Here is a 15,507-nt window from a genome sequence, read left to right on the forward strand (position 1 = left end):
ACACCAACATTCACTAAACCTGCCTGACCCAAAGACCATGGCGATCGATCAATCTGCCATCAACAATGTACTAGAACATGTCCTCCGGCGACTCGAGCACCATAAGCAGTATGAGGGTCAAGCCATGAACAATGGACCAAGACCATTCGTTCTCGGTCTATCTGGCATGCAGGGGTCTGGAAAGTCGACTTGGGCTGCCAGCCTTGCAGACGCTCTTCGCTCTCGCCATCGCCTGAAAGTGGTCATCCTGTCCATAGACGACCTCTACAGCACACACGATAGATTGGTGCAAGTGCGGCACGCGAATCAGGATAACAAGCTATTTCGAAACCGTGGCCAACCGGGAACCCATGATGAGAGCCTCGCCCAGCGCTTCTTTTCGGCACTGCTGAGTGGACAGGATATCGCTGTTCCAGCATTTGACAAGAGTCGCTACAACGGCGAAGGAGATCGAGTGCCGGAGAGTGAGTGGAAAGTTGTGTCGGCGGAACCACCGGTCGACATCCTCATTTTCGAAGGATGGTGTCTGGGGTTTGAAGCTCTGGACGACAGAGAACTTGCCCGCAGATGGACGGCAGCCCAAGAACTGGCTGAGACAGCAACACCTAAGCCCGACAAGTACAATGGCGACATTGCTCAAGCCGATGACGACGGAATAATGTCCACAATGGAACTACACAAGCATCCCCTGAACCACATTCAGGAAGTCAACACCAATCTTGCAAGGTATAATCAGGGTTTCATGAGCCGCGCTCGATTCGATATTCTGGTACACCTCGACACACCCATGCTTCAGAATGTCTATCGGTGGCGGATCCAACAGGAGAATGCCTTGCGTGCGACCAAGGGCACTGGCCAAACAGATCAGCAGGTCGTGCCCTTTGTGAAGGTGTACATGCCAGCATACGAGCTGTACCTTGACGGACTACGGCGGCCGAAAGCCGGCTTGCCTCAGGTCAGAGTGTTGTTGGGCTCAAATCGGAAAGTCCTAAGCGTAGATCTGGTAGAATGATCTCTCCCCGACCCATCTTGCACATGATATGGGCTTCTAGGAGATTTTGCATTACGATTGCAAATGATAATTATCGCTTTCTACATACACATGTTATTGTCGACGTTGTGCAAGTTGAGCCCGTCTTCCATCCTCCCGGTTCTGCCCTTGGGCTCTCAAGCTACTTCGACAACCCTTCCAAGAGGCCAGAGGAATACCGTGCGCCATCATTTTCCTGGGCAGCCATAGACGCAGATCTCGGAAATGGGATCGTCTGTGGGGAAGTCACCGATAGAGACATCCTAATTGATGTCTAATCTGCTGAAGCCAACGACTTCCACGAGAATGGTGACAAATTCGGCTTCGTCGAAGGAGCGAATATTGAATTATGGGGCCACATCCGGCGTGTAAGGCTTGAGAAGTTATCAGCAAGTCGGCACAGATGGTTTCTGCGCGATCGCGACATCAACGTACCGGGACTGAAGTTAGACGAGCTACACCTTGAGAAACACACAAATGGCTATCTCGACTATCCTGACGACGACGAAAGGTTTCATGACATCTTCAACTTGGACGAGATATACTGCTTACCCGTTGCCATGGGCGAGAGAGTCGAACCGGAAGAATCGAAGTACACCTTCTGCCTTCTCTTGGTCCACGATGTTGAGTCTTCATCCAACCCTCTTGGCCATGACCCAGGCACGTTCAAACGCATTGGCATGACCAAGCTTTCTCTATGGGTTGATAAGTTTGCGCGGGAGCATATACTCCAGGGCTCACCGTCCGATATCAACATCCCTCACATCGGCCATAAATACGATGCTGGAACTGGCAAACATCTGATTCGTTTAATCTAGGACTGCCACAGAATGTGAAGTGCCATTGGCCGCTCGTAAGTTCCTCCAGAAAGTATGTGGAGCATTTGCACACGTACTCTGTAGCAGTGCGCATTTAATACACAATCGTCAGCATAGGAACTACTCTAATTTATTAAAAACAAGGTTCTAGACAGACATAGCCGTAGATTCCGAAGTCCTTGATGCAGTAGAAGAAGTTTATGTGTGTCGTTGAGCCTACTCTTTACTATAATGTAATGAAACAAGTCCCATGATTATGAAGACGATGCGGACGAGCGTCGCTCCATTGTCCGTTCAACGATTCTCCTCTTTCTTCTTCGTCGTGAACGCTGCGGCCCAGCCTGGCCCCACACGCGCTCTGCACGTGCTCGTTCAGCCGAGTCAGGGAAGGGGCCAAGCTCCACAGAAAGCTCACAGTCCTCCTCCAACCCTCTTCATGCCAACATCCAACCAGGGCAATACACTGGCCTGTATCAGGTCAGCCACTCGACAACTGCCACGCGATTGATAATGACAATGCAGCTTCCCCAAGAGATTGTCGATCAGGCAAGTTGTGATCATTGGCCAGACACGCCTGACCAAAAGCATTGACACCGCATTCACTGCTAGATCGTCGCCAGCTGTGTGACTGGCGAGGAGTGCGAGTCCCTCATCCTACACGGGTACAACGACAAATGGAGAGAGGGCAAGCGCGGCATGTGGAATAGGGTCGTACATGCAGACTTCAAGCGTCCAAACAATCCCATCGCCACCAGCAGCAGGGCCAACACCGTCACCTCCGCCATTCTTGCCCGCCCTACTGCGGCCGACGTCGCGGCGCTGAGGCGACTGCGACTCGTAAGCCGATCATGGAACCGCAGTGTGCGCAAGTTGCTCCGGCAGCACGAGATACTGACTCTCGACTTGGACTACATGGACACCGTGACTGGGGCCATCGTGCTGTGCACGGCTGCCGGCCGTGCAGAGGCAGACAAGGGACAGCAGGAGGTTCCAGTCCTTCCTAAGAACGTCGTCATCCTGGCTGGTGACGCACACATTCGTCCCTTCAGGCGCTACTATACGTATGATTCAGAGTTCCGCGCCGGAGTGACATTTGAGAACGAGGCGCTCGCGCTTGGAAACTTCAGAGACACGGCCGACCTGGAGGACTCGGACTCGGACCCGGAGAGGAGCTCCTACAGGCCCCGGCACCTCCAGCTTCGCCCGCGCCCTCAGAGAACAGACGAGAGCCAAGTCGGGCATCCATCAAGGCTTAGAGACGACCAGAAGCACGCACTTCTCCGAGTCTTTTTGCAGCGCTGTCACCAAGTGGCCGGACATGAATCTTCTGCTGTCAAGACCTTGAGTGTCCAGTTCCCCCCCGCGAACAGCTGGATTCGCGGGTACGACGAGCACGGCGCACAGTGCTATGACTTGCCCGCGCTGGACGCACTGATTGACGTCCTGAGGACTTCCTTGTTCTTTGTGCCCACCCGGTGGACCCAGGCGGGAACAGCGTTTGCGAGAGTCTCGTCGACTTGCGCCTGGAGCTTCCCAGCACGCGAAGCTTTGGCGTCCTGTTTCCACACACCGGGAGCGACAGCGACGACTCTTCCATGGCGGCCGACACTGCGACAAGATCACCACGACAACCCCAACCAAAGATCCTCTTCCCCCACCTTCGGAACCTCTTCGTCGCCGTCACTGACGCCACCGGCCCGTGCGGCAGCTCTGACTACACGGGCCATGAATTTGGGTACAACTTCGATCTCACCGCGATCGACGGCGACATGACAGACCCGTATGTGTCGGGCTATCCGCCGAGCAACCTGCAGCTGCGCGGTGACAAGAACCGGGACCACCAGCTGGACCTGTGGCGGTTCGTCGCGAGCTGCAGGACCGTCGAGGCGCTGTACATCGAGGCGACGCACGCGCTGAGTCTGGATCAGCTTTGGCGGGTTATAGATGGACAAGGAAGGGATGCATCGTGTGGTAGCGGTGGCGGCGGTCCTGCTACGGCAAGCGACGAGGCGTATCACTCTTCGGCACAGGACCAGCGAAGATTGCGAGACTGGACAAGGACGGGTCTTCAAATTCTCGGGCTGTCCAGGATAAACACGAGCACGGCGTCCCTTGCGCGTATGATCCGACCATCACCACCACCCCCTGAGAGTACAAGACTTGCACACGCCGCCAGCGCAGCCGCGTCGCCCATACGGCGCCTCAACCTCTGCCGCGTTCGTATTGTTCACGATTCCGATGCTCGTGCCGATGCCGATAAGGCCGCCGCCACTGCTGGCAGCCAAGCCCACGTCGAGGATGGTGATCGCCAAAGTAGCACAAGCAGCAGCGACATCAGCATCAGCAGCAGCCACTGGGCAGACATTTTCGCGGCTCTGATGCCCCGGCACTGCCCGGACCTCGAGTTCCTCGGCATGCATAACCTCTCGTACATGTCGACGCACCCGGACTTTGCGTACATCAGCAGGCCCGGCGAAGACTTCCACTATTTGTGGACTGAGAGCGGCGAAGACTTGCGGGCCCTGGCTGAGCTTTTCCGCAGCAATGAGCGTCTGGCGGTACAGGGACTAGACAGAAGGTGGCAGTTGGGCAAGGACGTGGCGGGGGAAGAAGGGCGCGACTTGATATTTGACTTTAGATTTTGAGCGAGCGAGTATATCCATACGCATGCCTGTCTGGGAAAGACTTGCTCAGCGGTTGGGTCGTGAATTGTGTTGTCAAATTTATCCAGTCTTGTTGTGGATCAAGCTGTCCAGCAATGCGCGACATGATCCACCGTTCTTGATCGCAAATTCGCGAAGCCGTGCGTTGATGCCCCTTGACGCTCGAATGAAGAATGTTGAGCCTTTGGAGGTAATTGCATAGAGGCCAATTCTCGAACTGGTCTAGACAAATTGTATGCAAGGTGAGATATGATACACAATGAGTCATCCACATTCATTCCTGTCAGACCAGGTTTCTTGATTTCAACATAACCCTACTCGCCAGGCTCCATACTTCTTCCCCTTTACTTGTACTTAATTGTAGATAATCGAGCTCGCGATACGACACTTGTAGCGTTACGCATATCACCTGCTTACTTGACATGGACACTCGGCTTCGCTTCTAAAGAACCAACGCCCTGAACTTCGACCTCGACCCGAACCGCAGCATTCAAGCATGACAAACATGGCCATAACGACAACGGAGCATCTCACCGCCTACTTGGCGGAGCATCACCCAGATCTACACTATGCCACCATCGAACGCGTCACAGAGGGCAGCTCCAACTACGTCTGGCGCATCACTCTGGCGGACAAGAAAGGCGCTCCGCCGCTCGCGCTACGTGAGGATGGAACGACGATGACAACAATGATTGTCAAACATGCGGAGCCGCATTTAGCTGCGCAGCCAGATTTCCCCTTCCCGGTCGACAGGATGGCCTTCGAAGTCTGTGCGCTCACCGAGATCCCCCGCGTGCTTGCTGCTACAGCTAGCAGCTCGAATGTCCAAGGCGATCTTGGGGCTAGCTTCGTGCACGGCACGATTCAGGATGCTGGCCTAGGTTCGGGGGCCGAGTCCGCGCATATTGATACCAGAATCCGTGTCCCGCGCGTCCTGTCATTCGACGAACAAAGTCATGTTCTCTTCCTCGAGGACGTAGGCCACACCAGCTTGGCAGAGGCTTACACAGACCCGGCGCTCGATATCCCCGACATTGGCAAGAGGATCGGGACCTGGCTCGCGCGGCTGCACGTCGGCACGACAGCTCCAGAGCTTCACCGCCAGTTTGAGCATCCTGTCGCGAGGAGGATGTATCGCTGGAACTTCAACAATCTTGCGGCGGTATTGGAACGCCATGGCCATGACGGCGAGCTGGGCAGGGCGATCAACGCCAGGTATGGCGCGCAGCTGGAGACTGACGACGAATGTGTCTGTCATGGGGACATGTGGCCGGGCAACATCCTGCTGCGCAGTGTGGATGCGCATCCCAGCGGTTCGGAGGCTGGGGATGGCATGAACGAGATGCAGCACGAGACCGGCATTCTCGACACATCTCCTACTACACGGGGGCACGATCTGGTGGTGATTGATTGGGAGGTTGCGCGTAATGGCACCGGCGCTACTGATGTGGGCCATTTCTCAGGAGAAGCATGGCTGCTGGACACACTGAAAGGCAGTGCCGCTCGTGGCTCGCTGCTTGACTCGTTTCTGGTGGGTTATATGGTAGAGAAGGCCCGCATATCTGGAACCGGGTTGAAGATGGAGGAGCGGTGGAGGATTGCCGCACAATTTGCTACGCATGTCACTCATTGGCCGACGATATATGTGAGTGCACTCTGCTAGAACCTTGTCTTGGTGGTGCGAGCAGGTGCCTTTTGAGCCACTTAATTGTTTACTAATGTCCCGCTGTTAATCATCTAGGGCTGGATTAACGAGGATGAGACGCGACGTTGCGTAGAGTTTGGCGCATCGTATTTGAGCAAGGTTGACCAACGGGACGAGGAGTGGTTTCGAGCCAGTGTTCTGGCTCCTGTCTTTGCCTGAACTTGGAATCACATGAGTCCAAGGGTGAACTCTCCTTCAGTCAGGTGGCCTTATCGCCATGATAGCCACACGCATGCGGGTTCTACCAGCTTCGTGGGTACTATTCCACTTTTGTATGCCCTGGGACCGGAGCTCTCTCTCTACATACCTAAAGTAGCCATTCCCGCATAGAAATGCCAAACTTTCAAAGAGGTCAACCCCCAAACGCCTGCTTTAATTTGTGAATCACCTTCGGACTCAATCATTGAAGGTCGCTCTGTGCACCTGATAAAAGACATGTTTCCACTCATGAGCAGGACGTCCATGCGTCGTCACCCGCACCCGCCTATCCCACGCCGATTGCAGTCGGAGGTCGGAGCTTAGCATCCTCCGGATCTGCAATTAAAGTGCGGCTATCTACGATAACAGGGGCTCCACACCCCCGAAAGCCCGCGCTAGCGGCATGTGGTGACGTCGATACCACGTCTTAAGAGCCTCAACATGGTTAACGGGCCGCGCGCTTGGTAAGTCGGGAAAGAGCAGAATTCCTAGACCAAGCCTGGCGCGTCGAGCTTGCGGAACTTGGCGCCGGGGACTTCCATGGTATTCTCGAGCTTTAGATATCCCCGAGGGAGGACACATAGGAACAAGGACCCGCTGGCCATGGCTGATTCAGACTGCTTTGTCGTGGCGCACTGGCTGATATCTATGGTGACTGCCAAGGCGGGCGCTACCGATCTTGTAGGCGTCATCGCTCACCTGCGCTTGATGGTGAGCACGTCGACGTGTCTGTCGGATCGAGCGGGATCAGACAGCCGCAGAGCTTCTTTGTTATCATCCAATTTGTAAAATGTCGAAAGCGCCGAAGCCGTGCCCCTGAAGATCTGCCTGCATCCTTTTTTGTGCAGTTCTGCTGATGTTGCAGCCCTTTCCCGTCCACCTCCCGTCAGGCATTCAGCTCTCAACAGCAACGTACACGAGCCGGCAAGATGGACGACCGCCCTACACCAGCAGACACTGACATTCCTGGCGGCTACCCCGAGACACCGGCCTCGCTTGATAGCAAGCAGCAGCAGCTACTCAGCCAGGATGACTCTGGCGAAGCGACGCCGACACCCCGTGCCGAGCAGACTTTCTCGTCATCATATTTTGACAGGACGACGACCTCTACAGGTGTAGGCTTTCAGTATGCACAGGCAGCAGAGCAGCAGGAGCCTGGCCTCGGTGGCATTGCAAACGTAAACCCAGTGTCCAGGCCTCCGAACGAGCGATCCCCGCTCGACAGCGCCTTCATCGCGCCTGTGATGCGCAGCGAAGTCAATCAGGATTCCCCCCATGCTGTCTCTGTGAACCAGCGTGAAACCACCATGCGAACCACAAACACGACTACTGCTGAAGGCAGACAGCTTGACGACAACGGCCACACAGAGCCACAATCAAAAGACCCATCAGTGGCAGTGGGAAGCTTACCAGCACGGCACGACTCGGACGAAACACTGCCCGTCGACGACACCCTCATCGCGCCCAACAAGTCCAAAAAGGAGAGCACCACAGCTTCGCCTACCTCGACAAGTTCGTCTTCCTCCAGCAGCGTCTACTCACACGACCACCCAGCCTATGCCCCTGTCCGCACGCAATCTGAAGCACAAACTCCTGCTCCCGTGGGGGCATCACGCCCAGCCTTTGCCCAGACCACCACAAACGGCAGCACAAAACGCTTTGCCACTGAAGATGACCTCTTCCGGGCCCTGTCCCGTCGGCGCACAGGCGCCTCCCAAGCGGGCACCAACGACCTCGAGGCCGTCGAGTCCCAGGCCGAAGAGTCGGCCGAGATTGAGCGGCTCATGTCCCGCCTGTTCGGCAAGGCCCGGCAGGAGCAAAGCCAAGAGGAGAAGACACGGCACTCGGGCGTCGTGTTCCGCCATCTCACCGTCAAGGGCGCCGGCGTGGGTGCGAGCCTGCAGCCCACGGTGGGCGACTTCTTTGTCGGCCTGCCCCGGTTTCTGGGCCGGCTGTTCACCAAGGGCGTCAAGGCTGCGACCGGGAAGCCCCCCGTGCGAGAGCTCCTGTCTGACTTTAGCGGGTGTGTGCGGCCGGGCGAGATGTTGCTTGTCCTTGGCCGCCCCGGGGCGGGATGCACCACCTTCCTCAAGGCATTCTGCAACCAGCGCGCCGGGTTCGTCGAGGTGCTCGGAGACGTCACGTATGGCGGCGCCACGGCCAAGGAGATGGAGGACAACTTCCGCAGCGAGCTGAGCTACAACCCCGAGGACGACCTGCACTTTGCCACGCTCACCGTCAAGCGCACGCTCGAGTTTGCCCTGCAGACCAAGACCCCCGGCAAGGCGTCCCGGCTCGAGGGCGAGAGCCGCGAGGACTACATGAACGAGTTCCTGCGCGTGACGGCCAAACTGTTGTGGATCGAGCACACCATGGGCACTAAGGTGGGCGACGAGAATATCCGTGGTGTTTCGGGTGGGGAGCGCAAGAGAGTCAGCATCGCCGAGGCCATGATTGCCCGATCGTCCGTCGCGGGATGGGACAATTCTAGCAAAGGATTAGACTCTGCGACGGCTGTTGAGTACGTCCGCGCTCTGCGGACGCTGACGAACATGGCCAACGTAAGCACGGCGGTGTCCCTGTACCAGGCCGGCGAGAGTCTGTACGAGGCGTTCGACAAAGTGCTCCTGATCCACCAGGGAAAATGCATCTACTACGGATCTGCCGACCATGCGAGACAGTATTTCCTCGACATGGGGTTCGAGTTTCCCAAGAGAATGACAACGGCGGATGCGTTGATATCCGTCACCGATCCGCATGTCAGAAAGGTTCGCGAGGCCTGGGAAGACAAGATTCCCCGCTCGGCGGACGACTTTGCCCGTGCGTTCCGTCAGAGTGACGCATATCGCCGCAACATGGATGATATCGAAGACTTTGAGAGCACCCTCGGCAGGCAACAACGCGAGCTGAGCGAGAACCAGCCCAAGAAGAAGAAGGACCGCAAGAAGAACTTTACCATTCCATTCCACAAACAGGTTCTGGCGCTAGCTAAGCGGCAGCTGTTCGTGATGTTGGGTGACAAGGCCAGTCTTGCAGGGAAATGGGGAGGCATCATCTTCCAATCGCTCATAGTCGGCTCCCTCTTCTTCCAGCTGCCGGATACAGTCAACGGATTGTTTACACGAGGCGGTGTTATCTTCTTTGTGCTTTTGTTCAACGCCTTGTTGGCGCTGGCGGAGCAGACTGCCGCTTTCGAGGCGAAGCCTATTTTGCTCAAGCACAAGAACTTTTCGATGTACCGGCCTTCGGCCTACGCCGTGGCTCAAACACTCGTTGATATACCTATGGTGTTCATCCAAGTGGTCTTGTTCGACTTAACGATCTACTTCATGGCCGGCTTAGGACCCACAGCTTCACAATTCTTTATTTCTATCCTCACCCTCTGGACAGTTACAATGACAACTTACTCGTTTTTTCGCGCTATCGCAGCGCTCTTCAAGTCGCTCGACGACGCAACAAAGCTCACTGGAGTGGCCATACAGATCCTTATTGTGTACACAGGATACCTTTTGCCACCCTCGCAAATGCCTGTATGGTTTTCTTGGCTCAGGTTTTTGAATTGGGTCCAGTACGGTTTCGAGATGCTCATGGCCAACGAGTTCTACAACCTCAACGTACAATGCGTTCCACCACTTCTCGTTCCCGAAGGGCCCGGTGTGAGCCCGGAGTACCAGTCCTGCGCGATCACAGGCTCCGAACCGGGCAGCACGGTGGTCAACGGCGCGAGGTACATTGAAGAGTCCTTTACGTACACCCGGGCGCACCTGTGGCGTAACTTCGGCTTTATGTGGGCATTCTTTGCCTTCTTCCTGGTTCTCACCATGATAGGCATGGAGAGGATGAAGCCTAACGCTGGAGGTGCTGCAGTGACCGTTTTCAAGAGGGGACAGGTGCCGAAACGCGTCGAGGACAATATTGCGACTGGTGCGCGGGACGGCAAGAAAGGTGACGAAGAATCTGGGTCCTCTACGTCTCCACCGTCGCCTGCATCTCCGGAAGCCTTATTGTCAGCCACTGAGGGTGACGATGATCTCAGAGAAAAGAAGGAGCAGGACGAAAGGAACGAAGAAGCGATGCAGAAGATCGCACGCAACGAAGCAGTGTTCACTTTTCAGAACGTGAACTACAAAATCCCGTATGAGGGCGGCCAGAGGACGCTGCTTGACAACGTACAGGGCTATGTCCAGCCTGGCAAGCTCACGGCACTTATGGGAGCCTCGGGTGCTGGCAAGACTACACTGCTGAACATCCTTGCTCAGAGAACAACCTTTGGTACCATCACTGGTGACTTTCTCCTCGATGGACGTCCTCTTCCCAAGAGTTTCCAGCGCGCGACCGGCTTCGCAGAGCAGATGGACATTCACGAGCCCACGGCCACCGTCCGCGAGGCACTACGCTTCTCTGCCCTGCTCCGCCAGCCCAAGGAGACTCCCATCCAGGAAAAGTACGACTACTGCGAGACGGTCATCGACCTTCTCGAGATGCGCGACATTGCTGGCGCAGTGGTTGGCGCTGCCGGCGAAGGGCTGAATCAAGAGCAGCGTAAGCGGCTGACAATTGGTGTCGAGCTAGCGTCCAAGCCAGAACTGCTCATGTTCCTCGACGAGCCAACCTCGGGTCTTGACTCGGGCGCGGCCGCCAACATTGTGCGGTTCCTGCAGAAGCTCGCGCAGGCAGGACAGGCGGTGCTGTGCACTATCCACCAGCCGTCTGCGGTGCTGTTTCAGCACTTTGACGAGCTGATCCTGCTCAAGAACGGTGGGCGCGTCGTGTACGCGGGCGAGCTGGGCAAGGACAGCCAGACACTGATCAAGTACTTTGAGAATAACCACGACAAGGAGTCCCTCCGCAGTAACGCCAAGCACGAGAAGGTCAAGTGCCCGCCGGACGCGAACCCGGCCGAGTGGATGCTGGACGTGATTGGAGCCGGCAACCCCGACTATGATGGACAGGATTGGGGCACCACATGGACCAACTCGGAGAACTACCGGAAGCAGAGCGAGAAGATCCAGCAACTGCTCGAGGAGCGCAAGAACGCCCCTCAGCCAGCAATTGTCAAGGATGACCGCGAGTACGCGATGCCGCTGTGGACGCAGACAAAGGCCGTTGTCCGTCGCCAGTTTGTCGCCTTCTGGCGGTCTCCCAATTACATCGCAGGAAAGCTGTTTCTCCATGCTCTCACAGCTCTGTTCAACTGCTTCACTTTCTACCGGTTGGGTAATTCGCAGATTGATTTCCAGTCAAGGCTGTTCACCATATTCCTCGTACTCACGGTAAGTCTCACACTCGAACGCTTCATCCCTCGTGTCCTCTTCTCGGCGACGGCTGTTCCCAGAACTGACATTTCCACAGACTGCACCACCACTTATCCAGCAGCTGCAACCTGTGATGCTCAAGAGTCGCAACATCTTCGCTTCAAGAGAGAACAAGGCCAAGATCTACTCGTGGTTCGCATGGACCACGTCGATAGTTCTGGCAGAGATCCCCTACGCCATCGTCGCAGGCGGAATCTACTTCAACTGCTGGTGGTGGGGCATCAACGGCGGGCAGAACCACGCCGCAGCCGACCCGTACCAGTCCGCGACCATCTTCCTGCTGGTCATCCTCTTTGAGCTGTACTATATCGGCTTCGGGCAAGCCATCGCCTCGTTCAGTCCCAACGAGCTTCTGGCCTCGCTCTTCGTGCCCCTGTTCTTCCTCTTTGTGGTCAGCTTCTGCGGCGTCGTCGTCCCACCACAAGGCCTTCTAGAGTTCTGGCGCTCCTGGATGTACTGGCTGACGCCCTTCCACTACCTCATCGAGGCCTTCCTGGCTGTCACGACTCATAACCAGCCGCTCCAGTGCTCGGCCGACGAGTTTGCGCGGTTCGCGGCTCCCCCCGGTCAGACCTGCGAGTCGTACGTCGGCCCGTTCATTCAGAGCATGGGCGGACAGGGATATTTCCAGGTCGACAGTGACGGGCTGTGCGCATACTGCGCCTACTCGTCGGGCGATCAGTGGAGTGCCTCACAGTTCAGCGTGTACTACAGCAACGTGTGGCGGGACGTGGGAATCATTTGTGGCTTCATCGTGTTCAACTACTTTGTCGTCTACGTTTGTACCTATTTGCGATTCAGAGGAAAGAATCCTCTGAAAGGACTTCTGGCAAACAGGAAGTAGATCGAGAATGGCCACGCTCAGAGGAATGAGACCCTGACCACAGGTCTTCTCCCATATCGGCATAATACAGGATCATGAAAACAACAGTCATTTATATACACCACAAGCTTCTTCATCAAAAGTGATTATGACAATAATTCCATTGCCCCTCTGATCCCCAGCGTCGAATATGTGGACCTTGTACTGGAAGAAAAGGTACGAGTAAGCCGGCTGAAATGACGAGGCGGAGGATGCTTTGCCGACTCGTTTGCAACAAGACATGACATAGATGACTGTGATCCACAAGCGTATCCACGGACTCTTCCATTCATTCATATTGCTGCTCAATGCCCTTTATAGATCTCCTCTTCGCCGTCATATCTCGTCGTGACGACATCACCACGAAATTGTACAGTTCGATGCTGTCGTCTGCAGCGCGGGCATGGGATCAATCGGCACAAACTTGGACGTGATCTCCCGATGCCCGGGAGCGGCGACAGAGTCATTGAGCGCCTGGAGGATCTCGTATATGTGGAACGCATGGTCCGCGGCCATCCTTGGGCGGCGCTTGTCGCGGAGGGCGGCTGCGATCTCGGCGAGGCCCAGGGACATGTCCATGCGGTAGCTGGGCGACGTCGCGTACAGCCTCGGGGTATCCATTGGTGGCGGCTGCGTGTCGACCTGGATCCCGCGCTCTGGCGACGGTCCGGTGCCAGAGCTCTTCGCCTCGGACTCGGGAGGAGTGTTCGGTGGCGTGTCGACCAGCAGCAGCGACGAGGTTGGCTTGGCCGTCGAGCCCCTGGTGACGGCGAACTGGACTGGGGCCTCAAAGTCCCAGATCTCGGGCACGTGGAGGATGCCCTTGTCGCCGGTGATGGTCATTGAGCGGTTGCGCCGGGCGATGGTGCCGATGGTCAGGCGGGCGACGACGCCGCTGTGGAAGTGGATCAGGCCGACGCAGAAGTCCGGGCCGAGATCCTGCGGCGCAAGCCCTTCCATCTTGTCGGTGACGAGCGTGTGGGAGAAGGACGTGACGGTCGCCGCGGGGCCAAAGAGGCTGGTCATGAAGCCGACCTCGTAGGCAGCATGCTCCCAGACGCAGCCGACGCGGAACTCCATCTCGGCCGGCCAGGACACGCCGGCGGTGCTGCTCCAGGTGGTGTACGCCATCTGGTGGATCGGGCCGTCGTCAATCTCGGCGTAGACGAGCCGCGGAGTGCCGACCACATCGTCGCGGACAAGGCGGGCGAGAGTCTGCATCGACCAGCCGAGGAAGTTGCACGGCGCCACCGCGAGCAGGCGGTCCTGCTTGGCGGCAAGCGCGATCAGCTCCTCCGCGCCAGCTCGATCCAGTGAGAGTGGCTTCTCAGAGTAGACATGCTTGCCGGCGAGCAGGGCTGCCCTGGAGATCTCGACGTGGGAAGCAGGCGGCGTGAGGTTGACGATGAGGTCTATGTCGGGGTTGTCGAGGATAGCTTGGAAGGAGGAGGCAATCGGGATGTTGTACTGCTTCGAAAAAGCTGACAAGCGCGAGGGGTCGATGTCGAACGCGGCCAGGGGTCGTAGCTCGGGATAGTTCGCCAGAGAGTCGCCGTAGTAAGCGGCAACGAAGCCGCAGCCCACAAAGGCGATGTTCATGTTCAGGAAGGAATGCTGAGTATCTCGCGGGGTGAGTGCCCGAGCAGCTCAGTTTCAGCTCTGTTGATGGTCTTCGACACGAGCAGTCTAGTTGTGGTTACGCTTCGTGCTCTTGTGGTGCCTTTTCGAATGTTGGCGGCGTAAGCCAAGAAAAGCGAGCAGAGTGTTGTATCTCCAGTCAACTTTACATCGAGACAAGGTATCGAGAAGTCAATGGGTAGCTCCGTTATATGATCCACAATGACCTCTCAGCATGCCTTCTCCCAAGGTATTGGGCGAGTCTTCCAAGTTGGACTACGCTAGCGGCCGTACCCGGTCACCATCGTCATCTGAAGCTACGATCCACTTGGATTGGTCCAACTGAGAGACCCTGCGATCCCCGCGGACGGTTGTCGGGCCTGGATCAAGTGCAGATGGAGAGATAATGCCATCAGCAGAAGTGGCTATAAAAAGGAGACATCGAATAATGCGCCTCTCCGGCGCAGCCGGTGTTCGTCCGGCTCAGCAAAGCGCACGCTTGTTCCTCCAATGGAGTGTTGCAGAATCACGACGATACATATTCGCGGAGTGTGGGGGAGCATGCCTCGCCTCCACTCTGCCGGGGTGTCGCTGCGGAGAAGCGAGTTTCGTCAACGGGTCCTGGCAGGGCGCCACACGGGTAAATTCCTGGTGCTGGCTGGGCCCTATGGGTGTCCTGTGTCAAAGGCCCATGTCGGTTAATATTGCAGTTGGGGTAGTACATTTCTTTGTACTCAGCAACAGCATGGGACGACGGTGGGATTCTCATCCTGGTAGAGCAAACCCGTGTTATGCAGTCAGTCGGCTAAATATTAGGCACCCCGCCCAGCATCGGGTGCTGACTCGTCAGCCGGCCCGTCGAACCCTGCAACCTGGATGGGCAGACGGTCCGTCACTCCCTGAAGATCACCCTTCCTGATCATGTACAGGGATGTCGAGAGGCTGTGCGGAAACTTCCCATTACTGATGTTGTTCAGAATAGCAACGAATGAGCAGACAAGACATGAATCTTCCAAATCATGATTTTTGTGGCTGTTGTCGATGTGGCGGGTGGTCCTGCCCGTAGGATTGCATTCTGGATACTTGCTCGGTTTAGACGAGGTACACCAACTCGACGACTGTTTTCACCATTTGTATTCTCCTCTGCGTGTGACAATGGCAGCGAAGGAGACTTGCTATAGAGCCAGGGGAGCGAATAAGGGCTCGCAGATTCCACTCCAACAAGATACGTGCTTCTGTCCTAGCATATGTGGTCGACTGCCCAATTAGTAGGCAGTTAGATGAGTTGCAGGATCTTTC

General features: G+C 56.4%; 4 protein-coding genes across 4 annotated transcripts; 3 read left to right on the top strand and 1 right to left on the bottom strand.

Annotated features, from left to right (window-relative positions):
• Window positions 1-37: 37 nt before the first annotated feature.
• On the top strand, window positions 38-4,611 carry B0I36DRAFT_387048 (uncharacterized protein; the record flags this gene model as incomplete). Its single annotated transcript, XM_046161137.1, has 3 exons — window positions 38-955; window positions 2,458-3,344; window positions 3,431-4,611. The coding sequence occupies 3 exons, from the start codon at window positions 38-40 to the stop codon at window positions 4,491-4,493; spliced, it is 2,868 nt and encodes a 955-aa protein (XP_046008035.1). The 3' UTR covers window positions 4,494-4,611.
• Window positions 4,612-4,910: 299 nt separating this feature from the next.
• Window positions 4,911-6,542, top strand: B0I36DRAFT_387049 (kinase-like domain-containing protein). The gene is made up of 2 exons (XM_046161138.1): window positions 4,911-6,156; window positions 6,253-6,542. The coding sequence occupies exons 1-2, from the start codon at window positions 5,008-5,010 to the stop codon at window positions 6,373-6,375; spliced, it is 1,272 nt and encodes a 423-aa protein (XP_046008036.1). The 5' UTR covers window positions 4,911-5,007; the 3' UTR covers window positions 6,376-6,542.
• Window positions 6,543-7,619: 1,077 nt separating this feature from the next.
• Window positions 7,620-12,573, top strand: B0I36DRAFT_415884 (ABC-2 type transporter-domain-containing protein; the record flags this gene model as incomplete). Its single annotated transcript, XM_046162054.1, has 3 exons — window positions 7,620-10,393; window positions 10,451-11,687; window positions 11,767-12,573. The coding sequence occupies exons 1-3, from the start codon at window positions 7,659-7,661 to the stop codon at window positions 12,571-12,573; spliced, it is 4,779 nt and encodes a 1,592-aa protein (XP_046008037.1). The 5' UTR covers window positions 7,620-7,658.
• A 375-nt stretch (window positions 12,574-12,948) lies between these two features.
• B0I36DRAFT_352720 (oxidoreductase domain-containing protein) lies at window positions 12,949-14,190 on the bottom strand (the record flags this gene model as incomplete). Its single annotated transcript, XM_046157141.1, has 1 exon — window positions 12,949-14,190. The coding sequence occupies one exon, from the start codon at window positions 14,188-14,190 to the stop codon at window positions 12,949-12,951; it is 1,242 nt and encodes a 413-aa protein (XP_046008038.1).
• Window positions 14,191-15,507: the final 1,317 nt, after the last annotated feature.

The sequence above is a fragment of the Microdochium trichocladiopsis genome (genome assembly GCF_020744255.1).
Source record: "Microdochium trichocladiopsis strain MPI-CAGE-CH-0230 chromosome Unknown B0I36scaffold_9, whole genome shotgun sequence".
NCBI lineage: Eukaryota > Fungi > Ascomycota > Sordariomycetes > Xylariales > Microdochiaceae > Microdochium > Microdochium trichocladiopsis.